Here is a 23,975-nt window from a genome sequence, read left to right on the forward strand (position 1 = left end):
TCATCTTGTCCTGCAGCTTGTATATTTATTTTGGGGGGAGTGGTTAGAGCACAAAGCTCAGTTTTTCAGGGGACTGTATGTGCCAGGTTGGGTTGCTGATCAAAACCCTTAGGCCCACACTGCTTCCTACGGGGGGTTTCGGGTTACATGCAGATGACAACTTTTGTTGTAATGAAAAACAAAGTTGATTATTTATATTCTGTCTACATGAAATTAGGTCTGAATGGTCTGAGCTCAGCAACACGATGAGTCGGTCGCCTTCTCAAAAGGTCTGAATGAGGGTTTAGCTTTTACAGACGGGCTAATGGTGAAAAAGGAGTGAGAGAGATTGTTTCTTCATCCAGGCTGAGCAGTAGTAAACCAAAGCTGTGGTAATCAGGCATTCTGCTGGAAGCAAGTAAGCCTTTTGCAGGACTAGACCTTGCTTTCCCTCTTCCGAAGGCATGTTTCTTGTTTGTGCGCCATAAGGCCGGGCATACACTGTACGATTTTTTTTTTTTGCCCTTTGAGGGTCGATTCTGCGGTCGTGCAAACATTTTTCGATCAGCCTCATTGTGCACCCTGCTTCATGTAGTATACAGGGGGGTAATGAGGGGAGATTAGCCTCTCATGAGCACCTCAGGATCAGGTCAGACATGTTTGAAATTCAGTCGGCCCTCCTTAAGTGTTTGTAAACAAATCCTGCTGTAGAAGAAGAGCTACGAGCCGATTTACCAGTACCTCACGCACTGCACATGTGCAAACAGGGGTGTTATTCTTTCACATTGATGAGTCTGACCAGCGCCATCTCTTGGCAATAAGTTCAATGAGTGGTTTTTGGACGAGCAGTTTGAGCAGGTAGATCGCATTAGAGCGTCGGGTCGTACAGTGGAAGAGCATGCATCATGAGCTGCGAACTTTTAAACCCTGCGGTTTCAACGTACAGTTTAAGCTTAAGCTGAATACAGTGAATGAAAATATCGTACTGTGTATGCACGGCTTAACGGGGCCATTGAATTGATTCCTCCATCTGCTCTGCTCCCCGTCACCATATCCTGTTTCCACATCTAAACTGGGTCACCTGCAGAAGTTGGAACTCTTGATTTACCTTCAATTAAGAGTTCTGCTGATTTATTGAAGAACTTTTTATTTCTTACTTTATCTTCTAATGTTGCGGACATGAACTCTTAGAAGTAATTGGATTTTTAATTTAACGTCACAACACTGAAGTTCTTCACAGGAAGGGTTAGAGCACTTTCCCTGCTGTGGAGAACTTTGGGAGTGCCGGGGGCAGTCCTGGGACCTTCCTTCACTCTTTACTGCCGTCTTTCATGAGGCTCTTTCCAAATGAAATAGTACATTAAAACGCGTTTTTCAAACACGGATTGACCAGCTGACAATCGGCTTTTGGCTCCCTTCCCACTTGCAAAAAAGCTGTGTCTAACCCCATGCTGGCCAGCTGCATGGCTTCACTCCCCCCGCAGTGGCGTATCTGGTTACACTGTCACGCAGGGTTAGCGTTGATGATGTCACCAGTGCGACAGAAATAAGGAAAGTAAATAATGGAGAGCAAGTGTAAGTAAGCCAAGGCGTTGTCAGGCTCTATTATTTGTCCGAATCCCTCTTACCAGTGCTCTTTCATGTTTATCGAATGTAAAAAGAGTTGTTTCGGCTTCTTATATCAGAAACGACTGGATCGGTGTGTTGACGACAGTACGTTAGGTTCAATGGTATTACATAATTTCATTTGTTTGACCCAGGTAGGCAGGCATCTGTTAGCTGTTCCCTCTGCCACTTAAAGCTGATTTTTCATGGTTTTAAATGTGTTTTTCAGCCGGTTGGGATTTTTCATGGTTTTAAATGTGTTTTTCAGCCGGTTGTGATTTTTCATGGTTTTAAATGTGTTTTTCAGCCGGTTGGATAGAGGTAATGGTCTGACATGTAATAGCAGCAGGCGTGGTTGGTAAAGACCAATTATGGTAATTAGAAAATCCACTTTTGGCATCCCCCAAAGCTGCTATTGATTCTAACACGCCCCATAAGCATCTATAACCATATTGTTAGCTGTTGATATTATTTACAGCTCAGTGTTTTAGATCATGACTGTATTTGCACAGGTTTTTGGCTGCCTGATAATTTTCCTACATCTATGCAGTTCTCCGCACATTACTCACATTTTTTCCTGTTTTCCTTTTTGAACATTTTTATACATTTTCCTTTTGAACATTTAATAGGAATAGGACGTTTTAATAAGTAAAGTGTTTTCTTTTCTTAGATCTGTGTTTCTCCTTCCCTGTGCAATTGATTTTACCATTTTTTATAGTCTTCTGTTTAGCTGGTTGCTGTTATTGCCAATTTGCTTAGCCAGGATTTTAGCTCTCTGTTATCTCACCTGACAGGAACTCTTGGATTTTTTTGTTGATCTTCTTATTCAGCTTCTTCTGCAAAGCAAAAACACGGCAAATTCATTATTTAGTCATTACTTTATACAGATCGGTGCCGGGAAGAAAAAGAAAATATATTTCCTTACATTAAATACAGATTTAGATTCAACTTGACAGCTAAAACAGAGAAGAAAAATGTCAAAAGGAGTAAAATGCTCCTTATGTGCACAATCCAATAACCCCTCGTGTTTCTGTGTTTCCATACTTGAAGTCTTTAGAAGGCAAATAAAGGCGATCTCCTTCAATGGTTATCATCATACTTCCAGGACAGACCTGCAGCAGAAATGGAGATCATCGAGAAGAAAGCAATGGTCGTCCACATTGCAAAAACATCTAGAAATAAGTACATTTTTCTTAAATTAAGTGTTTTTACCCTTAATTCAAGTAGATAATAAGATTATTTTGTCATGATCTGGCCTGTTTGCTCTTCCTTAATTCGTTTTCCCTCCCAGTCTCAATTATAATTTATTCCCCTAACCTGTTTCCTCTGGGTTATATTCAGTTCAGCCTGAGCATTCAGGGCCAGATCATTTCTTGTCTTTCTGTCAGTCTGTCTGTTCAGTTTTAGTTCATGGTTCATGTTCTGGATCCTAGCAGCCAGTGGAAAGAGGGTTTTTGTGTTTGTCTCGTCTCCTGATCGTCCACTGTTCCTCCCCCGCTGAGTCCTCTGGGTTTTGGCTCATTATGGGGGGAGGTTCAGTTTTTATCTCAGTAAGCCTGGCTCCAGGGAGGAGACCAGTTTAAAGTCCTGCATCAAGTTCTGGTTCCACGGTCCTGTCTCGACTACCCTCTTCCACTGAGCCTGCTCACCTGCACCTGATCCTGTCTGCTCCTGTGCGTGACCACCTGGTCTCGCTTCGAAACTCTCTCAGACTCTGAACCTGCCTGGGAGCTCTATGATGTCTGGAAGCCTGGATCCTGCCACCTGCCTGTTCCAGCCGGATCTGGATCCTGTTCTGTTTGTTCCTTTCTGTTCTGGATCCCTTCCAGGATCGGCTTTCCTGCATGACCTCTGGGACTGCTGGGGACATCTTGGACTGGACTGTTAAACCAGGCAAGTGACCAACTCAGATAATCATCTTCTGTCAGATGATCTTGGTCACTTACCTGCGTTTCTCCCACTACAGAGTGTCTAAGATTGGGCGATGCCCCGCCCCCCCGCCTGCAGTTGCCGCGTGCCACAGATTCTAGCAGCTCCCCTTTTAGTTTTGTTGTTCATTTAATAAATCTTTTGAACCTTCCTACTGACTGTCTCTCCTTGAATACTGGGTCCATCTGTCCTCGTTTCATGACATATTTGCCAATGGAATGACTATTTTTACTCTTAAAATAAGATAATTAGATACTATGCACTTGAAAAAGGACAATGGATTTTTCTTTCCCTATTTTAAATGTACATTTTCTTGTTCCATTGAAAAATTTTCTCACTTACCTCCTCAATTCAAGAAAAAATGTACTTATTTTAAGAAAAAATGACTTTAATTTCAATTTTTTGCAGTGCACCTAAATCTTTGAGAGTGAGGTTATGTTACCACAGATAAGGAGAGGACAGTGGGCTTTCTACTTCCTGAAGAGATGACTGATCCTGCCACCCTTATGTTAAAGATGAAGCCATCAGCCTGGGTGATCTTGATAGTTGGTGCCTCGATGAGTTTCAATTCAGTTTGAAGAGATTCATCCATGTTCCATGGTTGCTGCAGAAAGATTATTTTGGTTCAGCTTTGTCTTCTGTTTTGTAACAAATAGGAGGCAATGGAGTCCTCCTGTTTCAGATTAAATATCATAAAAGTCTTTTGTTTGGAATGATTCTGACTCCTTACTGTGAAAAACTGGATGATTCTTAAAGCGGCCTTTCCAATTTTCGATTTGATCTGTTTTAAACACAGAAGGTGTTTTAGTTTCAAGTATAAAAAATGCAAACAACATGGTTCTACCAAGGAGTTTTTTTTTTGCTCAAGTTTAACATGTTAACTTAATGGAGGCTCTTCTCACCTCGAACTTCTTGCTCATGATCCCAGCGTCGTAAAATGATCTGGCTGCAGAATTGAAGAAAAACTCAGTGATGCCCACATAAGCCATTATGTTGTTCTCTTTGAAAACAGGCTCCACGCCACCTTTCTCCATGAGAGGCGGCTGGTTTTGCACGTATGCCTGGCCCTAGCAGACGTGACATGGCGTAATCATGAATCTAACAGAACTAATCCCAGGAACAAAGTTTTTAAAATAATGTGGAAACTTCTGAAAATTTAAAACTAATTAAATAAGACATGATAATTTGATTGTCATCAAGTAACATCCTTAACTTAAAATTCTTATTTCCTCACTTTGAAAGACATGTCCAGGCTTTGGGTTGTGACTTGGATGTCTCTGGTTAGGGAATAGTCAAGCTTGATGCCAAGGTCTGGGAAGACGTCTGCTACCATTGGAGCTGTGCTCAGGTAGCTGTTGAGCGCAGATATGCCTTTTCGATTGATTAGAGTGCAGACCTGTTAGAAGAGAGAGTCCTTTTCACCTTTCCGCTATTCAATAAACATTAAGTTTTAGTTCTATGATTTCTGGTCACTAAGCTGTGGCATCAATAAACAGAATAAAGATACAAACCAGGTAGATTAAAAGTTTTTCCAATGCCCCCTCAGCGATCCTGAAGAAAAACAAAGTTTCAGTACATCTACAGACCCAGAATGGCTTATTTAGTCCAGGAGTCAGTTACCTGGGTAAACCTGTTCCAACAATCTGAAGTTGGTTGGTTGAAACCTTGCAGTTCCTCATGGCGGCTTCTAGTCGTCCATCAGCAGTTCTAGTTAGACCCACTTCCATGGTGGCGGATGCCCCATTAGTGGCCAATGTAGCAGATCCGCTGGGCTGACTGGAAAAAGAAGCAGAAAACTTTATTTATGATGAGCAAGAAAATGGTCGAACTTTCTGACATCATATGGGTCTGCTTTGGCTGCTGCAGCATTAAGGGACTAAATACAGCTAAACTTTAGCACTGAGGCTTTAGGGCAGAGGTCTTAAACAGGGGGTCCACGTAGACACTGCACTGGGGTCGTGAAAGTTTCGGTTGATTATACTTTATTTTTCCCACCCACCGCTGCAGTATTTCCCACTAATTTATATATATATATATATATATATATATATATATATATATATATATATATATATATATATATATATATGGTGTTAATAGGCAGTAACACCAGAGGAGCCAAGCACCAGCTACTAGTGGATAGAGCAGTCACTCGAGACTGTAAGACCAGGCAGACAAATCTGTGCACCGCCTGGATTGACTTTAAGAAAGCCTATGACTCAATGCCACATACATGGATACTGGAATGCTTGGAAATGTACAAGATCAACAGGACTCTAATAGCCTTCATCAAGAACTCAATGAAGCTGTGGAAAACAAGTCTGGAAGCCAATGCAAAGCCAATAGCACAAGTCACCATCAAGTGCGGCATATACCAGGGTAATGCACTATCCCCGCTGCTGTTCTGCATAGGCCTGAACCCCCTCAGCCAGATCATTACAAAGACTAATCAGACCAATCATCAGTCACCTCCTCTACATGGATGACATCAAGCTGTATGCCAGGAGTGAGCGAGACATCGACTCACTGATCCACACTACCAGGATCTACAGCAACGACATTGGGATGTAATTCGGACTGGACAAGTGCGGTCGCATAGTCTCAAAGAGAGGGAAGATGATCAGAACCGAGGGGGTTGAACTACCAGAAGGCCACATAACAGATGTTAAGGACAGCTACAAATACCTTGGGGTGCCACAGGCTAACGGAAACCACGAGGAGATGGCAAGAAAGACTGCCACAGCTAAATACCTACAAAGAGTAAGGCAGGTCCTGAAAAGTCAGCTGAATGGGAAAAACAAGATCCAAGCCATCAACACATATGCCCTACCAGTCATCAGATACCCCGCTGGTATAATAAACTGGCCAAAGGAGGAGATAGAGGCTACTGACATCAAGACGAGAAAGCTCCTCACAATGCATGGAGGGTTTCACCCCAAATCCAGCACCCTGAGACTGTACACCAAGCGTAGCGAGGGAGGCCGAGGGCTAGTGAGTGTCAAGACCACTGTCCAGGATGAAACAACTAAGATCCAGGAGTACATCAGAAAGATGGCCCCCAAAGACAAATGGCTTGGTGAGTACCTCAGGCAGGAGAAAACCGAAAGTGAGGACAAGAAAGAGGAAGGAGAACCATCATGGAGGGACAAGCCGCTGCACGGCGTATACCACAGACAAATAGAAGAAGTGGCTGATATCAAAAACTCCTACCAGTGGCTGGAAAAGGCTGGACTGAAGGACAGCACAGAGGCACTAATCATGGCAGCACAAGAACAGGCACTCAGTACAAGATCAATAGAGGCCAGGGTGTACCACACCAGGCAGGACCCCCGATGCAGACTGTGCAAAGATGCCTCTGAAACAATGCAGCACATAACAGCAGGGTGTAAAATGCAGGCAGGAAGTGCATACATGGAACGCCACAACCAGGTAGCTGTCATAGTGTACAGGAACATCTGCCATGAGTATGGGCTGGAAGTCCCAAGGTCAAAATGGAAGACACCTCCTAAGGTAGCTGAGAATGACCGAGCTAAGATCCTATGGGACTTCAAGATCCAGACTGACAAACAGGTGATGGCTAACCAACCAGACATCGTGTTGATCGACAAACAGCAGAAGAAGGCAGTAGTGATAGATGTGGCAATCCCAAGCGACAGCAACATCAAGAAGAAAGAACACGAGAAGCTTGAGAAATACCAAGGACTGAAGGAGGAGCTAGAAAAGATGTGGAAAGTGAGAGCAGCAGTGGTGCCAGTGGTAATTGGAGCACTAGGGGCTGTGACCCCCAAACTGGGAGAGTGGCTACAGCAGATTCCAGGTAAAACATCAGAGGTCTCTGTCCAGAAGAGCGCAGTCCTAGGAAGAGCTAAGATACTGCGCAGAACCCTCAAACTCCCAGGCCTCTGGTAGAGGACCCGAGCTTGAGGATGACACATACCACCCCACGAGGGGTCAGAAAACAGTTTATATATATATATATATATATATATATATATATATATATATATATATATATATATATATATATATATATATATATATATGCATAAAATTAGGGGGTCCCCGCTCCATCTCTTTGGGGGTCCTTGGCCTGGAAAGCGTTGAAGATCTCTGCTATAGAGGGTTCCAGTGAAGGAAACTGAGGAATTAGAAACATTTCCTACATGCTTTTGACCAGTCAGGACATCACCAGACTATTTACTAAAAAAGATATCAGGACACCCATCAATTTTCAGAAAAACTGAGCGAAAGTCCGCCTGCCTCCAATTTAAGTCTGCTTTGTGGTTGCCATGATTAAAATGATTGGGAATTAGCAAAGGTATCTTATTTACTGATGTCACTGAATTCAGCAACAGTCTGGAGCCTCGTTCTAATGTTACTGTCAAACTGGACCAAACTGAACAAAGTACTTACACAACATAAAAATTTACAGTGCTGTCACAGTTCATGGTAAACCTGAAGTCCTCGATCACGAGCCGGAAACCGTAGTTCTCCACGAACTGGAGATGGACTCGATTCATAGTGACTTCAGTGAACCTCAGACTGAACACAGCAGAAAAAAAAAACTTTGATTAATTCAATGTTTAAAATGTTCAGTCACTCACATTCAGAAGGCCCTAAGCCTCCTACTCTTCCTCATTTTAAGCTGCTGATGAGGTGTTGGTCTCAATGAGGCCTGATGTTCTGACCAGAACAAGTCAACTCTAGGCAAAGATAAGATAATATATTGTCTTTGCACTATGGGATGCTCACCTGCTATGAAATATTAGTCGTTTTCCTTCAACCTGGAAGAGGCACACCTACATTTATTGCCGTGCCGTGTCCACCCATTTCATGATATCCCTTTACAGCCACTGCAGGAATGTATTTGCAGCTTCTAGCAATTAGGCTCTTAAAGGAATAGTACACCCAAAACATGATTAGCCTTCATTTTCTACTCACCCCCATGCTGAACAACACTCTGGAGTACTTTTTTGATATCTCAAATGCATCTGGAGATCTGGGAGGCTTCTTGCTGTCTGCTGACATTCAAATAATGGAGGTCTATGGTGACCGAGACAGAAAGGTCCATAAAAGTCCACAAAAAACGTGTCAATATTCCTCCATACTGCTCGTCCAATGTATTCCAAGTGTCCTGAGTGGGTAGCATCCATAATTTACTCGAAACGAAGTCATTTAGAATGTTTTTAGAGCATAAACAGTAGTGTATAGGATTTCCTGAAAGCGCGCGCCTGCGCGATCACGAGGCTACGGAAGCCGGCAGACCAAACCAGATGAAAGTGCGCATTCAGCGTCTGCTCTGCCGATAATGCAAGCGTAGAAGAAGAAATGTGCTGTTTACCTGTGCAAAGAAAGAAACAACGAAAGAAAAATGTCTGAGGACTTCAGTGTTGAGGAAGAGCATGAGTTCTTTGCTGAGCTGAATGCGCACTTTCATCTGGTTTGGTCTGCCGCGGTTTCCGTAGACTCATGAACGCGCTTTCAGGAAATCCTATACACTACTGTTTATGCTCTAAAAACATTCTAAATGACTTCGTTTCGAGTAAACTCTGGATGCTACCCACTCAGGACACTTGGAATACATTGGACGAGCAGTATGGAGGAATATTGACACGTTTTTTGTGGACTTTTATGGACCTTTCTGTCTCGGGTGCCATAGACCTCCATTATTTGAATGTCAGCAGACAGCAAGAAGCCTCCCAGATCTCCAGATGCATTTGAGATATCAAAAAAGTACTCCAGAGTGTTGTTCAGCATGGGGGTGAGTAGAAAATGAAGGCTAATCATGTTTTGGGTGTACTATTCCTTTAAGTAAAGCTGAACAAAGTCCTGATTATTCTAAAAGAGACACTTTTTTTCAACTTTTTGCAGTTATGGTCGCACTCAACCTCACATCACCGCTTCCTGATTAAAGATAGTGGCCATGTTGTTTCCTGGCAGGGGGAACGAATTTAAAGTACGTGCTCCCTGCAGATGGTGGGTAATGAAAATACTAAGTAGACATGTGCGCCGCTCCTTTTTTCCAAAAAAAAAAAAAAAAAAGAAACAGAATAGGGAAAGTAAATTGCAATGGCATAAAGGTAATTAAATCATTAATAGCCATTAATATTTAAAGAGAATAAAAGTGAATAATTTAAATAAGATGATCAAAAATAGTCATGAAATTATTGGTAGAAAAAAGAGAAAGTTGGAATGCAAACTTAACTAAATATGTTTAGGTAATTAGTGGTAAATCTAGATTAAAAATCTATTCTTTACTTTACTATCTTAACATTATTAACAAAGTTTGGAGTCCACATTTTCTTTTCTTTTTTATGAATCATTACATTTCAGGTATTTTTCATTATGTTTAATTTTGTTATTATTTAATTACCTGTGTGCTACTGCAAGGAACTTTTCCTATTATTTTTTTTTCTTGTGCAGCACTTTGAAATGTGCGGCCTTGCCTTGATATGCTTTGTTTTCAAAGACTGCTATTAAGGAGTGATAAGTTACTCTGCAAAAAAATTTGCCCTTGCAATGCATGAGAAGTGTTTGCACAAAAATAGAACATGCAAACCGATTAAGTTTCACCCTATTAAGATAAAAATTAAACACAGAAAATCACACTGATAAAAAAAGACTCTTTAACTTGGAAATAACAAGATATTGGAATATGATTCCTGATACCAACAGCACTGGAAAAACTATCTAAAAATTAGCAAGTTTGTCGTTTCAAAAGTGTATTTACTCTTAATTTGAGCAGGTAAATGAGATGATTTGCCAATTGAATGAGTATTTTTACTCTTAAAATTAGATATTTGGATAAAATACACTTGAAATAAGACAATGCAATTGTTTTTTTTTTTAAATTTTAAATGTAAATTGTCTTATTCCATTGGCAACGTGTCTCACTTACCTCCTCAATTCAAGAACAAATGCACTTATTTTAAGAAAATATTACTTGTCTAGATTTCGATTTTTTCCAGTGAGAGGAATAGAGTGTGAATCAAACCTGAGTTCAATGGAATCAGACTTCGCAGCAGTGAGTGTGGGTGTGATAATATCTTACTTTCTTAAATGAACGTTTAAAAAGTCAATGCTTTCGAATGTTTTTCCAACCACTTGCTCCTGAATCAAGGCCTGAGCTTCATCTCTCACTGTAAAAACAAACATAGTTGTAGCATTGCAGAAACTTTAACCAGCATTAGAGTTTACAGCCATGTTGAGAGTCTAGGTCACAGAAATCTTACATGTGTTCAGAGCACGGTTGGTGATCCGGACTTTAAACCCAGGAGGATTGATGGCGCTGATGGAGGAAAATATGAGGAGGAGGAAGAGGAAGGGACACATAAAGGAGGTCATCCTGATGACACCTGAAACATTAGAATGAAATGAATTAGTATCTTCCTCACATCTGGAACCATTTTAGAGCTCTGCTCAAAGCCGCCGCTGATCTGAGGTTTAATGGAGCTGGTCTGTTTTAAGAGTTCGTCTTCTTCAAACAAGTAGGCTGGTTTTTATTGATCTAAGGAAAACTAAGCTTAAGCTAATAAAGACAATCAGGACTGACCAGTAACCCTTTAGGTGAACGTCTGCAGCCGCTGATCTGAACTTCTACAGAAGCGGAGTTAATGTTTTATTCTTCTGATTCTGCAGTTTCATCACAGGAATGACTGATGTTAATATGAATTTTAACTTCCTCTGATTAAGAAGTTTCTCCATACAACAGAGATGATCCGTCATCCTGCAGAGCAGAAGGTGTTTTTGCAACTCCTCTGTTTGCTCAAACTAAAATCTGAAACATTAAAACTATTTGGAAAGCAAGAGTAAACAACAAGGAGCATAAAGAGAATCCATGTCTAAAAAGCACCTGTAAACTAATTAATAGAAATAGAAATTTTTATAGAATAGACATCCATTATCTGTTCTAGGTTGTGTCCCTCTCTTCTTGTCCCTTTTCTTCTTGTTTTCCTCTCTATGTTTTGTACTCAGCTGACTTTTCATGCTGTCTCTAAAGGAATAAATGATTTTTTCCAAGCGCTAAGCTCACTTAGCTGATTGCTCCTTCCTGTGTTTCCAGGAGATCTCAAACGTCTATAAACCAAGATGATGATGGCAGCAGCACAGCTGATATTTCTCTCCTGTAGGGCTGCTGCTCCATCATCTGTTGTCATTCATTTATTTAAACATCAAACCCTGAAGCTTTTAAAAAAAAGGACGCAGTCCCCTTCGGCTTACACTTCATCCTGGACCACTTCCAACACTCAGGGACAGTTTGCGGACTTTAGCTCGGTCTTCCATACCATTACCATCAGAAGGTGACCCAGCTCACATCCTTGGCCTTCACCTACCAGTGGATCACCAGCTTTCTGATTGACCGGTAGCAGACAGTAAAGCTGTCAATTATCCCAATCCGTACAAGAAGCACCAACAACGGAGCTCCTCAGTGGTATGTACTGCCTCTCAGGGGACCTGTCTGTGAAAGCCCTGAATTTAGCGGATGAAACCACTGTCATTGGGCTGCATACAGACAGGAGGTGGACTGGTTGGACAATGTTAAACACAGTGGGCCGGATTTATCAAGATCCAATTTTGCGTGCAGTAATTTGCGCTCGCAAACTGGAATTTTGCGCGAGGGGCTGAACCATGGTTTGCGGGTGATTTAACAAGAGTGATTGCGTAACTGGTGGTAGGTGCAAAACTGTTGGAGACGCCCTATTTAAATGATGGTTTTGCGCGTTTTGTGGTTTACGGCAAAGTAGTTTGTAGTTTGTGCAAACTAGTGCATTAAGAAATTTAAATCTTACAGTGACACCCCCACCCCCTCCAAAAAAAAAAATAAAAAATAAAAAAAATAAATATATATATATATATATATATATATATATATATATATAAAACTTTGGCAGCCTTTATTCCCTAAGGTGGTATGTGGCTGAATTTCTACTTCACTGCAGTAAAAAAAAAAAAAAAAAAATGGTGTTTTGTATTGGCCTGTAGAAAAATGCACATACCAAATGGCTCACAAGAAGTGACTGTGGATGAGATTACTGCGCGTACGCATCCCCGCAGCATTGTCATGTTGCTCCACAGGCGCAGGGGGGAGGTCGGGGTTCTCCGGTAGGGCGTCAGGGCGACATGGCATTTAGAACGTTGGACAGCACTTCTAAAAAACGAGATTGGGAGATCCCAGCTCTCGCTGCAATCGTACGCTGGAATGACCCAGATGCAAAAAAGTCCAATGTTGCAAGGAGTTTAGTGATATCTGGTATTGCGTGGGTCCTCCTTGTGGCTGGCTCCAAATCCATTCGGAGTTCCCCCAACAGCTCCAAAATGGCAATGCTGGATAAACGATATGTTTTGATGATCGTTTCCTCGTTCATTCCAAAAATATTCACACGGAGTGAAAAAATGCGTTCTCTGCGTCTCCTTGCTTCATTTCCATGTCTCCTTCTTGCGACAATAACCGCTGCCATGTGTGTGCAATTACGCATACAGACCATTTGCACCTTCTTTTGAAACGTGTTAAATATAGAGTCAGATACTGTTAGCAAAATTGCTTTCAGGTTTAATAAATCACTTTGCGAGTGCTAAATTAATATATTTACATGTTCTCCTCCCACAAGACGCACTTTTGCGTGTAAACGCCCCATATTGCATATTCATTGCAGAAAAAGTACTAAATGGATAAGAGGCGCTATTTAGCACGTTTTAAAGACCAAATCCTTTTAGCACGCTGTTGATAGATCAGTTTGTACATTTTGTAGCGTGCGCAGTGAAATAGCTCACGTTTTTATACATGCAAACCTTTGATAGATCCGGCCCAGTGAAGATGAGGATGGAGTTCCAGAGAACACCCACACACTCTCCCCCCTCACCATCCTAATAGACCTTGTGTTACCTGGGGACTGTTTCTGAACCAACCTGTTCACTAACCTGAGATTAGCAGAGACTGCACTTCATGCAGCAACACAGGAGCTGCTGGTCATCTTCTGCAATGCCATCACTGATTTGACAGGACAGATCCAAACTACAGCAAACATTTCGGTCTATAGAAAGGATCTTCCTTTCCCTCCATTCACAACTTTCACAGGGGTCAACCAAAGCCACAAATATTTATTCTGACCCAGTGTATCAAGGTCAGAAGATGTTAAAACTTGTACCCTAAGGGGCTACGGAGCTGTAATTGCAAAAACGCTCCAACACAGACAGTTTCTTCCTCAAACTGTCTCAGTAAACACCTCACAGAGTATTCAGACTCTCTGTTAGATCAATATATGATCCTCTATTTTTCTATTTACAGAAAAATAAACAATGCATACTTGTATATTTTGCTCTTTTTTTGTATTTTATCATGTCCTGTCCCCTTTAAACATGTTTTTTACATGATGGTGTTACTGTTTGCATTGTTTGCATTGTTATTTTTCCAGTGTGGTCCTGTTTCTCTGACCGTGCTCTCTTCGTCCTCTGACATGGGAGCTGGCTCGGAGCTCGTCTGCCTGGCTGTGTGTTTCCTGGACGGCGCCGCCTTTTACAGCTGCTTTTTATATCCCTGCTTCTGTCTCCTTGAACCCCAGTGGGCCTCAGCAGATGGCCGCTCACACTGAGCCTGGTTCTGCTGGAGGTTTCTTCCTGTTCAAAGGGAGTTTTTCCTCTCCACTGTCGTTACAAGCATGCTTAGTGTGAGGGATTGTATTTGAGTCAATGAGTCGATGCAATCAACTGGTTTTCCTTAGATAGAAAACTTTGTATAAATTTGACTGTATGATCTGGTTGAACTGTAAAGTGCCTTGAGATGACATGTGTTGTGAATTTGGAGCTATATAAATAAACTGAATTGAATTGAATTATGATGTTAGTGACAGTAAACCCAAGTTGTATTTCTTCTTTGTGCAAACAAACTTGACCATTTAAGATTCTGTTAAAGATCGGCTGCAGTCAGCATTTCTAAACAACTTCTGGTTTAGAGAAGTTATTTGATCTGCATCATCAGTGAGAGATTAAAAACATACCTTTTCACTCACACAACATCTCTCCTTGGAGGATCTTACCCAACAATGAGCAGCAATGTTTCATCTTTTCTTTAAAACATGAGATATCAGCATGAAACATCATGAGTTGATCTGATTGCAGATCTGCTTCTCATCATTAGAGCTGAAGTAAAGCAGAGGAAGCATCACAAAAGGGAAGCAGCAACTGAAAAAAAAAGCAGTTTTATGTACAGAAGTATACGTTGAGATGATTAGACAACTCTTCTTAGCTCAACATTTCCAGGGCTGATCCAGAGCCAACTGGTTTTAGTTGGTTCTATGCAGAGGTGTCAAGTAACAAAGTATTACTACTACTACTACTATAATACTTTGTTACTGTACTTAGGTTCACTTTTTAGCTATCTATACTTTACTCCGGTACTTATTTTTCTTCCTTCTTCTGACTTCTACTCATTACAAGTATCTGTACTTTCTATTCCTTACATTTTCAAAACAAACGTTACTCGTTACTCTTGGCTTCTGTTTAATGTTTCTAAATATTTATTTCCCGTCATGTGCTCCATCCAATGCAGATCATTGGCTCCGCCCGCATCAAGTGAAAACTAGTGTGATTGGATGAGTCATAGAACGCAAACACTCATTGGTTAGCTAAAGGAAATCATCAGAAGCCAGCAGGTGTTCTTCAAACCGTGGGTCGACAGCAGACATGGACAATGTGGAGTCATCAAGTCATCTCCATGTCATGTTTAATCTACCCAGCCAATTAACCAGGTGAGTCCAATCTGCACAGGTTAATTCACGGTGAAGATTGGACTCACCTGCTTCAGTGGCTGGGTAGAACAAATAGATGACATGGAGATGACTTGTTGACTCCACATTGCCCATGTCTGTGCGACAGTGGCGTTGGATGTAGGAGTTTGCCCTGGAATCGAAGGATTGACGGTTCAAGCCCCGACTCTGACTTTCAGTGTCGTTGTGTCCTTGGGCAAGACACTCCGAGGGCCCGGTGGCGCCAGTGTACAGCAGCCCTGCTTCTGTCAGTGAGCCCCAGGGCAGCTGTGGCTACATGTAGCTTGCCACCATCAGTGTGTGTGCGTGAATGGGTGAATGAATGTAGTGTAAAGCGCTTGAATAAAGGCGCTATATAAGTACATACCATTTACCAATGCCTTGCTACAATGTCGGTGCTGAAAGATGCTGAAATGTCTGACAGGCGAGAGCATATCAGGAGATGGAGACGGAGACCAACAAGACCTCCCTCATCCTTGGCCCTATTTCCAAGAATTTTTCAAAATAGTCGGAAACTTGAGCTTTCAAGTCATATAGTGGCATCTGGTTGGTTTTTTTAAAGGTTACTTTATACTTTTATACTTTAAAGGAATAGTACACCCAAAACATGATTAGCCTTCATTTTCTACTCACCTCCATGCTGAACAACACTCTGGAGTACTTTTTTGATATCTCAAATGCATCTGGAGATCTGGGAGGCTTCTTGCTGTCTGCTGACATTCAAATAATGGAGGTCCATGGCGCCCGAGACAGAAAGGTCCATAAAAGTCCACAAAAACGTGTCAATATTCCTCCATACTGCTCGTCCAATGTATTCCAAGTGTCCTGAGTGGGTAGCATCCAGAATTTACTCGAAACGAAGTCATTTAGAATGTTTTTAGAGCATAAACAGTAGTGTATAGGATTTCCTAATAGCGCCCCCATGCGCGCTCACGATTCTACGGAAGCCGGCAGACCAAACCAGCGCATTCAGCTCGGCAAAGAACTCATGCTCTTCCTCAACACTGAAGTCCTCAGACATTTTTCTTTCGTTGTTTCTTTCTTTGCACAGGTAAACAGCACATTTCTTCTTCTACGCTTGCATTATCGGCAGACCAGACGCTGAATGCGCACTTTCTTCCGGTTTGGTCTGCCGGCTTCCGTAGAATCGTGAGCGCGCATGGGGGCGCTATTAGGAAATCCTATACACTACTGTTTATGCTCTAAAAACATTCTAAATGACTTCGTTTCGAGTAAATTCTGGATGCTACCCACTCAGGACACTTGGATTACATTGGACGAGCAGTATGGAGGAATATTGACACGTTTTTGTGGACTTTTATGGACCTTTCTGTCTCGGGCGCCATGGACCTCCATTATTTGAATGTCAGCAGACAGCAAGAAGCCTCCCAGATCTCCAGATGCATTTGAGATATCAAAAAAGTACTCCAGAGTGTTGTTCAGCATGGAGGTGAGTAGAAAATGAAGGCTAATCATGTTTTGGGTGTACTATTCCTTTAAGTAGTTTTTGGAGCACATACTTTTTCAGTTTTACTTGAGTAAAGTGGTCAACTTGATACTTCAACTTTTACCAGAGTGTTTTTAAACTGCAGTATCTATACTTCTAATTAAGTAACAAATGTGTGAACTTTTGACACCACTGGTTCTATTCACACTTGAGGGAACTAATGAGGTTGTCAAAGTGCTACAACTATAACTAAAAATAGGAAATTCAGGATTCAACTTACAGTGGCAGGATTGCTGTCCTGGTTCAACAAATCTACCTTAAGCTGGAACATTCAGACTTTGAGAATCAGGTGAAAACATCATGAAATCTTGGATCCAGTTTCCTATAAATATGTTCTCAAGAAAACGGTTTGTTTTTCTGCTGAATCAACACAACACTAGTAGGATAATATTCCATGCCACACTCCAAATATTTTAAAGAGATGATAACTGGGCCTCCAGCATTTCCTGATGTTATTCCATTCGAACACAACCACCAGGATTAAAATGATCTGCTGCTGTCTGATGATCTAAGAAGACCGTATTGACATCTGTGAAAAGGACTTCTGATGGCTCTGATGGCTGACATGACCTCATAAGTTAATAAACCAGTGAATTATAAAAATAAATACTTTGGTAAAGTCAAGAAAAAGACAGAAAACTCAAATTAAATACTTTAATATCATCAGCATACAGCACATCCATATGAAATAGTTTATTAACATCAACACACATTCAGCACATCTATACAAAATACTTAATATCATCAACATACAGACAGCACATCCATTTACACTGCGGTGAATGCTTTGACGCAATGACAGGAGCTGCTTTCAGAGGGAGTCCAAAAATTATAAAACTGTACACCCATATCTACAACACTAACAGCACTGGACCAGGCAGCATAAAAGAAAAATATACAGATACATGATGAACTCAGAATGGAAGGAAAAGCTGATTCTGTGGTAATATTTGGTATTTAAATTAGCATTCCACTGGTTTATAATGTAGCCCTTAAATTTAATAGGAATTCTTGTTAGTCAGTCTCACAATAGCTACCAAAATCTGAATAAATAGTATGAAATCAATGATGTCCAAAAAAAAAACACAGATTAATAAAAGTCTGACCAATAGAAAATTTTAAAAAGCTCACAGCTCCACCTCTGAATGACCTCTGGGTAAACGGGTGCAGCACATGACGGCGGACTGGCAGTGTTAATCTGATTTGGTCCGGTTCAGTTCTTTTTTGGTATAATTCAGGATCAGTTTCCATGGATACCAGAAGTCTCTCAGTGATTTTCAGTCCAAATAGTGATCCAGTGTTTTTGGCCTTTTCTGTTCTGGGTCCTGGTCACCAGATCCTGGATCAGGAAACCATCATCATCCACATGCTGCTGCATCTTCTCGCCGTCACCCATGATCCCTTTCTGCTGGAGCACTGCAGTCTGCCATGCCTCCTGACGTACAAAGAACTGACACTGTGGGAAAAAAAAAGAAACATAGTATTTCCACACAACCGCATTGCACAGGGAAGGCAGAATGACAGGTGAATGGGTTAGGGTTTGGGCTGCAGTTAGAGAGCAGCTACACATGCAGCTGTTAAAGGAAGGATGTGCAACTTTTTACAAAAGTTCTAGATTGGCTTGAGAAATAGTAAATACATTTTCAGGTTAATATACAGCACTTGTGTTGTATTTATGCTCTTTGAAAGGCTTTCCTTCTTCAAACCTGATGTTGAGACAGTTGGACGAGTCACTAAAAGATTCATGTGACACTGAGTCACACCTTACTGCTAGTCTAGACCCTTCTTTAACATGATAACTAACAAAAATAAACATTGCTTTTCTGCATTTATACCCGATCAGATATATTTTTGGTTCTCTAATATGAGATTTAATCTAATGAGGTTTTTGAAGTTACGTCCTTACAAGTAATTGAATCACGTCTCAGTCTGCTGGTCCAAAGCGGTCTGTTATCAGATTATGAAACACCTATTTTATTTTGCAAGGCTACAAATTAGCCTCGTGAGACCATCCTGATCTCGCGAGCTTTCAAGGTTTCACTCGCAGATCAGTCTGGCTACTTTCCGTTAAAGAAAATTTGGAGCCGTTCACCAAACGAACGTCCAATCAGCGTTGGCTTTGAGGCGGGTTGAGGTGTGACGCAACGAGAAGCGCGACAGTTCAGTCTAAAGAACATGGCGGCTTCAGCCGATGAAACTAGCGTTAGCGTGGCTATCGAGCAAGTTTTATCGGAATTACAGAGTATTACATAAACGGCAAATATCCGTTGCCGACATTTTGCTTATTTGCGCAGCTAACGAGCCTTTACCTGCAGCAGCAAGAGTAGCCTGGCTTGTGGTTGTGTTTTCGTCGTCGCTCTGTTAGTACGTCATATGCTTCGTTGATCTGACTGGTTTATTTGGCCCGTCTATCACCAACATAGGCCAATCAGCTGACCAGTATTTTCACCCCTTCCCAAAATTACTTCAACGGAAGGTTTCCAGATGGATATGCGGAGCAAATCCATCTGGCAGAGTCAGGTTAGCTACAAACTGCAACAAGACCTGACTTCGAGGTTTAGCTCCCCTAGTGGCTAAAAGTTACACAGTCTTTATCTAATCAGAGACCAAGCAGAAAATTCTTTCAGTCTGCTGCATTTCTAGGAATCTGTCAGTTATTTGTTTGGTTTGGTTCAGCTTAGCTTTTTAATCCTCTGTTGCTGTTTTTCCTTTCTTGAAATGCATTTTTAGCTCGGAGAACAGCAGCTCTTAGCACTAAATTTTGACACCGCTGTTTTCGAGATTTGCATGAATTTTCAGAAAATCAGGGCAGATATAATTTCAAGTGTAAACAAGGCGTTAGTTGTTTCCATGTGGCCAAGTTGTTCAGTAGGACGAGTTTTCAAAGCAGAGCTGTAATTTCTCTGTGGTAACAGATTAGACCTTAAACCTTTATTCCATAATGAAAGCGTGAGAAGAACTAAGGCACTACTGATTTATTTTTGGTTGTTTTTAAATAAGAAATACTAATCATAATAGCTGTCTATAATTTTTGTGGCGCTTTTATGCTGAAGTTCTTTCCAGGTGGTGTAGAATCTGTAGCAGGTGGTTCTATGCATCAGTACATCAGGTGGTTTCTGAAAGTTACAGGTTCTTTAAAATGACTAACAGAAGTATACTGATATTAGAAAATGTCATTTTTAATTATGAATACTTAAGTATTTTCAACAATGAGTATTTCATACTTGAGTATATGTTTGACCAAGTAACCTTTAATTGTAGAGGAGTAAGATTTGACGATGATTAACATTACTTTCTCTCAAGTACTACTGTTGATTACATCATCCACCACTGGTCTTAACACATACTCTTTTTTTGGTTACAAAAGACTATTTTAAAGCAACCCTTAAAAATGGTATATCCAATTTAACTTATTTTTTTCAACAGAAGAGTAGAAAAAGATCAGTTTTTTAGTAAAAAGTGACACAACAAGTAAAATGGAAATGATCATTGAGAGGATGAGAGCTGTGAAATGTATCAGGCATGAGAAAATAGAAAGTCTGAAAATAATAATGTGAGAAAAATGACAGACTTCAGAAAAAAAGCCAGCAACACAGGCAGTCAGCTCAGGCAATAAGCAGCCAGTAACCTATTTGTAAAGCACTACAAAGTCAGTCAGTGGTTCTTCCAGAGGGACTCGCCTTTATCCTCCTGTGCTGTCAGTGTCAGAGCTGGTTACCAGTCTGAAAGCAGTTTACTACCATGCAAGCAGTAAAGAGTTCATTTGTGGTTCTCACAGTCTGCAGCAGTATGTGCTGTCAGTAAACGGTCTGTAACCAGATTATAAGCAGTCAGTAAGCAGTAAATGCACCAGGAACATTGGTTTGGGCTGTCCTTTATGAACCTGTGCAGCCAGGAGCTAGTCAGTAACCAGCTGTTTACTGCTTAGCAGCCAGTCAGGAGTCCATACAGCAGGGCCATCATAGACAGTCAGTTCTCGGTCTGTTAGCAGCCAGTAAGCAGTAAATGGCAGGTCAGTGGTCTTTACAGCAGCCTGTGCAGACATCAACTAGTCTGCAAGAAGCTAGATTGCAGTCATTTAGTGGTTCTTACAGCAGGGCTCTCCTGCAGCAGCCAGCCCAGCCTCAGAGCTCCTCGGTCAGCTTGTACTTGTCAGACGGCTGGCTCCTCATGAGGGCCCTTTGGGTCTTGGCCTCGTACAGCTCCCTGGTGCTGGCTCTCTTGAAGAAGCCACACTGAACAGCAGGGGGCAACATAACAATTTACCAACCAGACTGATGGATGTTATGGGGATGAAATGATGAGGCTGTCTATTGTAGTCTATGGTGGTTCCTGAAAAGCAGCTCCAGCCTTTACAGTTAACTTTCCTGTCCAGGTGATGCAGCTCAGCTTACCTTCCAAAGCAGTAGACATATTAGAGCCAGCAGCAGCACCCCAGCCAAGACTGACACCACTATGATCCACAGGGGTGCGCCGGAGTCCTGCAGCAGTCCAGACTCTGGGTAAATGTGGACCTGGATCTGCAGACAGGAGGCAGAGACTCAGGGAACATGCATGCAGGAGGCCATCAGGATGTGATGTAGGCAGGTTTTTACCACTGAGGGGGAGGACTTCATGCTGATGGTGCTCTTGGTGGTCCTCAGCTTCAGAGTGGCCAAGCCTTGAACTGACACACTGCTCACATCGCTGTAGTCCTGTAACACAATTGGAGGCATACTACTCTGTGGCCACTAGAGGGCAGGAAAATACAAACTCTAAGAGGCATCAACCGTCGGTATCCTTCTGTTCTTTCTCTTTAGTCCACAATTTTATCTTTGGTATGGTTCAGTAAATGTTTTGCACCTGTTGGCAACATCAGACATGGGCAATGTGGAGTCAACAAGTCATCTCCATGTCATGTATTTAATCTACCCAGCCAATTAACCAGGTGAGTCCAATCTGCACAGGTTAATTCACGGCAAAGATTGGACTCACCTGCTTCAGTGGCAGTGGTAGAACAAATACATGACATGGAGATGACTTGTTGACTCCACATTGCCCTTGTCTGGGCAACATATATCTTTATTGGATAGGAAGAGACCATGACACTAAGCTTTAGAAGTTGTTGAAGCTTGAAGACGGAGGAAGAACCTGACAGGTGGGTGATGGTACCTCGATCATAGTGGAGTTCCACAGTCGACTCCTCACTGTCAGGGTTGCAACGTTGGTCACGTTGAGCAGAGGACATGAGAATTTCACGCATCTCGCCCCGCTGCTGCAGCTCTGCAAGACAGTTTTAAAAAATCACTTTTCATTTGGATTCCAACAGACTGAACCATAAACTTAGTGTAGTGTTCCCCTGGCCTCCATCAGAGGGCTTTCTGTTTTACCCACATTACTAACTACATTTATCTTTGAATCAGTCATGTGCAGATTGGTTGTTAGTTGTCCAACGACAAGAACCCCAACAGCTCTTCTGATACCAGTTCTGTCTCAGCTTAAGTACAGAACTGGTACCATAACTGGCTCTAGCTTTGGGATGTGGAAACCTTCTGCTTACAGGCCTTGAAAAATTGTCCATCATCATGTCCTCACCAATTTTAAGGTCTTCCTCTGTTTCTTAAAGCCGAGGACAGGGAGAGTTTTCCCTTCCTGATTTTGCTTCTTCTCCTCTTTGTCCATCTTCAGACTCCTTTTCATTTTCTGCTCATCGGACATCTGAACAAACAAGAAGCACATTTTTGCAGAGTGTTTACAAAGCAGCAACAGATACTGTCAGTTCTTATAGACCCTTTTTTCCATCAACGTCACTGTAATGTAAGAGCGTTGGCTGGACGCAAAACAAACTGACTACTGGAAGGGGAAAATAAGACAAGAACAATGTTGCAGGTGCAGGTCCTCCCCGTTTTCTGGAGTAGGAGAAGCTGGTAGAATATTAGCAGTGCTAAGAGTACTCTCTTTCTTTTTCTGTTTTTGTAACGGAAAGTAAAGGAGTTGCCATGCAACCCTTCTTTTTTACCGAACCTGTTTAAAATTAAAATTAATATTTAACTTCTGAAAAGTTTATTCGCCTTTTGGATGCTTCTGTCAGAAAAGCAGGACCCTACGGGTATGGGGCATTGCAGGCTAACAAAAGAAGCCGAACAACCCCCATTCCAAAAGGGTGGACCCGTTTGTCCATTTCAATTTGCATGTTTTCAAAACAAAAAAACAATGTTTTGTTGGGCTACCGTATAAAACCTCAAACTCAATGCTATTCCTGACATTTTTAACTGAAAAAACTTCCTGGATGGGAAGTGCAATGTCTTCAAACTTGGAAACAAAGTCCAGTGGATTGTTTTTTTTTTTTGGAATGACTACGACCTGGATGAGAATCTTCACCAGCTTAGTCACCAGCCAACGAGCAAGGCTGAAACTGATATTCTCCTGTCCGAACCAAAAAGGGGACGTCTGCACATTGTTAGAAACGGAAAAAACATGGTTGACTACACATGGAGATTAAAATGACATCTTGTGTTTCTGGATTCACGAATCAACAGAGCACAGACAGCCAAAAATGTTATTCTGTAATTGCCTGCCATTTTCAACCAAAAAAAAAAAAAAAAAAGGTAATGCAATAAAGCAAGGGAACTGGACCAAAATGACCATCAAACATAGTTTAAACATGGTTTAAATTAGGTTGGTTGAGATAAATAAAATATTGTCTTCACTTAGTATGGATCATGGTTTGGGTAAGTACCGTTACTAAGCTATGAAAGTGCAGATTTACAGTAGTAGCCATTCAAAATGTCTTCTATTTCCTTGAAGGACCCTTGCCTGGTCCTTGGCTGGTCCCCTACAATTTCTTTTTAATCATCAATTTTGGTGCTTAAATATTTTTTCTGTCATGATTTGTGGTCATTAAGTTCTAAAGAGAAACGTCATCCCCTGGCCAGACCCTGTTATTCAGTGAGAGTGGAATCAGAGTAAAAAATATGCACACCATGGAGAAGGCCATTTGCTGGAAGTTGCAGGGGATTTTGCTGGGAGCTGCACTGTACAATGACCAAGGTCTCTTCCTGGGTTGATTTCCTGCCTACCTCAAACATCTGCTCACCCTCTGTTTTCCCAACTATATACACTCAGTTTTTGATTTAGCCTCTCAACCTCCATCCCATTAACCTGACTCCCCCAGATGGATTTGCTCCGCATATCCATCTGGAAACCTTCCGTTG

The 23,975-nt window shown here is 41.6% G+C and overlaps 2 protein-coding genes across 2 annotated transcripts in view; both read right to left on the reverse strand.

Annotated features, from left to right (window-relative positions):
• Positions 1–4,138: 4,138 nt before the first annotated feature.
• LOC119782053 (phospholipid transfer protein-like) lies at positions 4,139–11,133 on the reverse strand. Its single transcript, XM_038282810.1, has 10 exons — positions 11,066–11,133; positions 10,746–10,868; positions 10,565–10,652; positions 7,927–8,055; positions 5,134–5,289; positions 5,025–5,064; positions 4,748–4,909; positions 4,416–4,580; positions 4,244–4,294; positions 4,139–4,186 (listed from the first exon to the last, which is right to left on the reverse strand). The coding sequence occupies exons 2-10, from the start codon at positions 10,855–10,857 to the stop codon at positions 4,139–4,141; spliced, it is 951 nt and encodes a 316-aa protein (XP_038138738.1). The 5' UTR covers positions 10,858–10,868; positions 11,066–11,133.
• A 6,289-nt stretch (positions 11,134–17,422) lies between these two features.
• The window catches only part of LOC119781753 (integrin alpha-3-like), a 53,962-nt gene continuing 47,409 nt past the window's right edge, over positions 17,423–23,975 (reverse strand). The window contains exons 24-28 of the mRNA XM_038282289.1: positions 22,357–22,479; positions 21,934–22,044; positions 21,378–21,476; positions 21,177–21,302; positions 17,423–18,238 (exon numbers count right to left, since the gene is read on the reverse strand). Of these exons, the coding sequence (XP_038138217.1) occupies positions 18,050–18,238; positions 21,177–21,302; positions 21,378–21,476; positions 21,934–22,044; positions 22,357–22,479 (648 nt within the window). The 3' untranslated portion in view covers positions 17,423–18,049. The remainder of the gene's footprint in view (positions 18,239–21,176; positions 21,303–21,377; positions 21,477–21,933; positions 22,045–22,356; positions 22,480–23,975) is intronic.

This window comes from Cyprinodon tularosa, unplaced genomic scaffold (genome assembly GCF_016077235.1).
Source record: "Cyprinodon tularosa strain WSP-4 unplaced genomic scaffold, ASM1607723v1 ctg104, whole genome shotgun sequence".
In the NCBI taxonomy this organism is placed as follows: domain Eukaryota; kingdom Metazoa; phylum Chordata; class Actinopteri; order Cyprinodontiformes; family Cyprinodontidae; genus Cyprinodon; species Cyprinodon tularosa.

Excerpts from the sequence above, each read along its gene's own strand:
- LOC119782053 (XM_038282810.1), bottom strand. The coding sequence starts at position 10,857 with ATGACCTCCTTTATGTGTCCCTTCCTCTTCCTCCTCCTCATATTTTCC. Across the intron at positions 5,290-7,926 it reads ACTGTAAATTTTTATGTTGT|TCAGCCCAGCGGATCTGCTA; the intron begins GTAAGTACTTTG and ends TTCTTTTTCCAG. Across the intron at positions 4,910-5,024 it reads AAAAACTTTTAATCTACCTG|GTCTGCACTCTAATCAATCG; the intron begins GTTTGTATCTTT and ends CTCTTCTAACAG.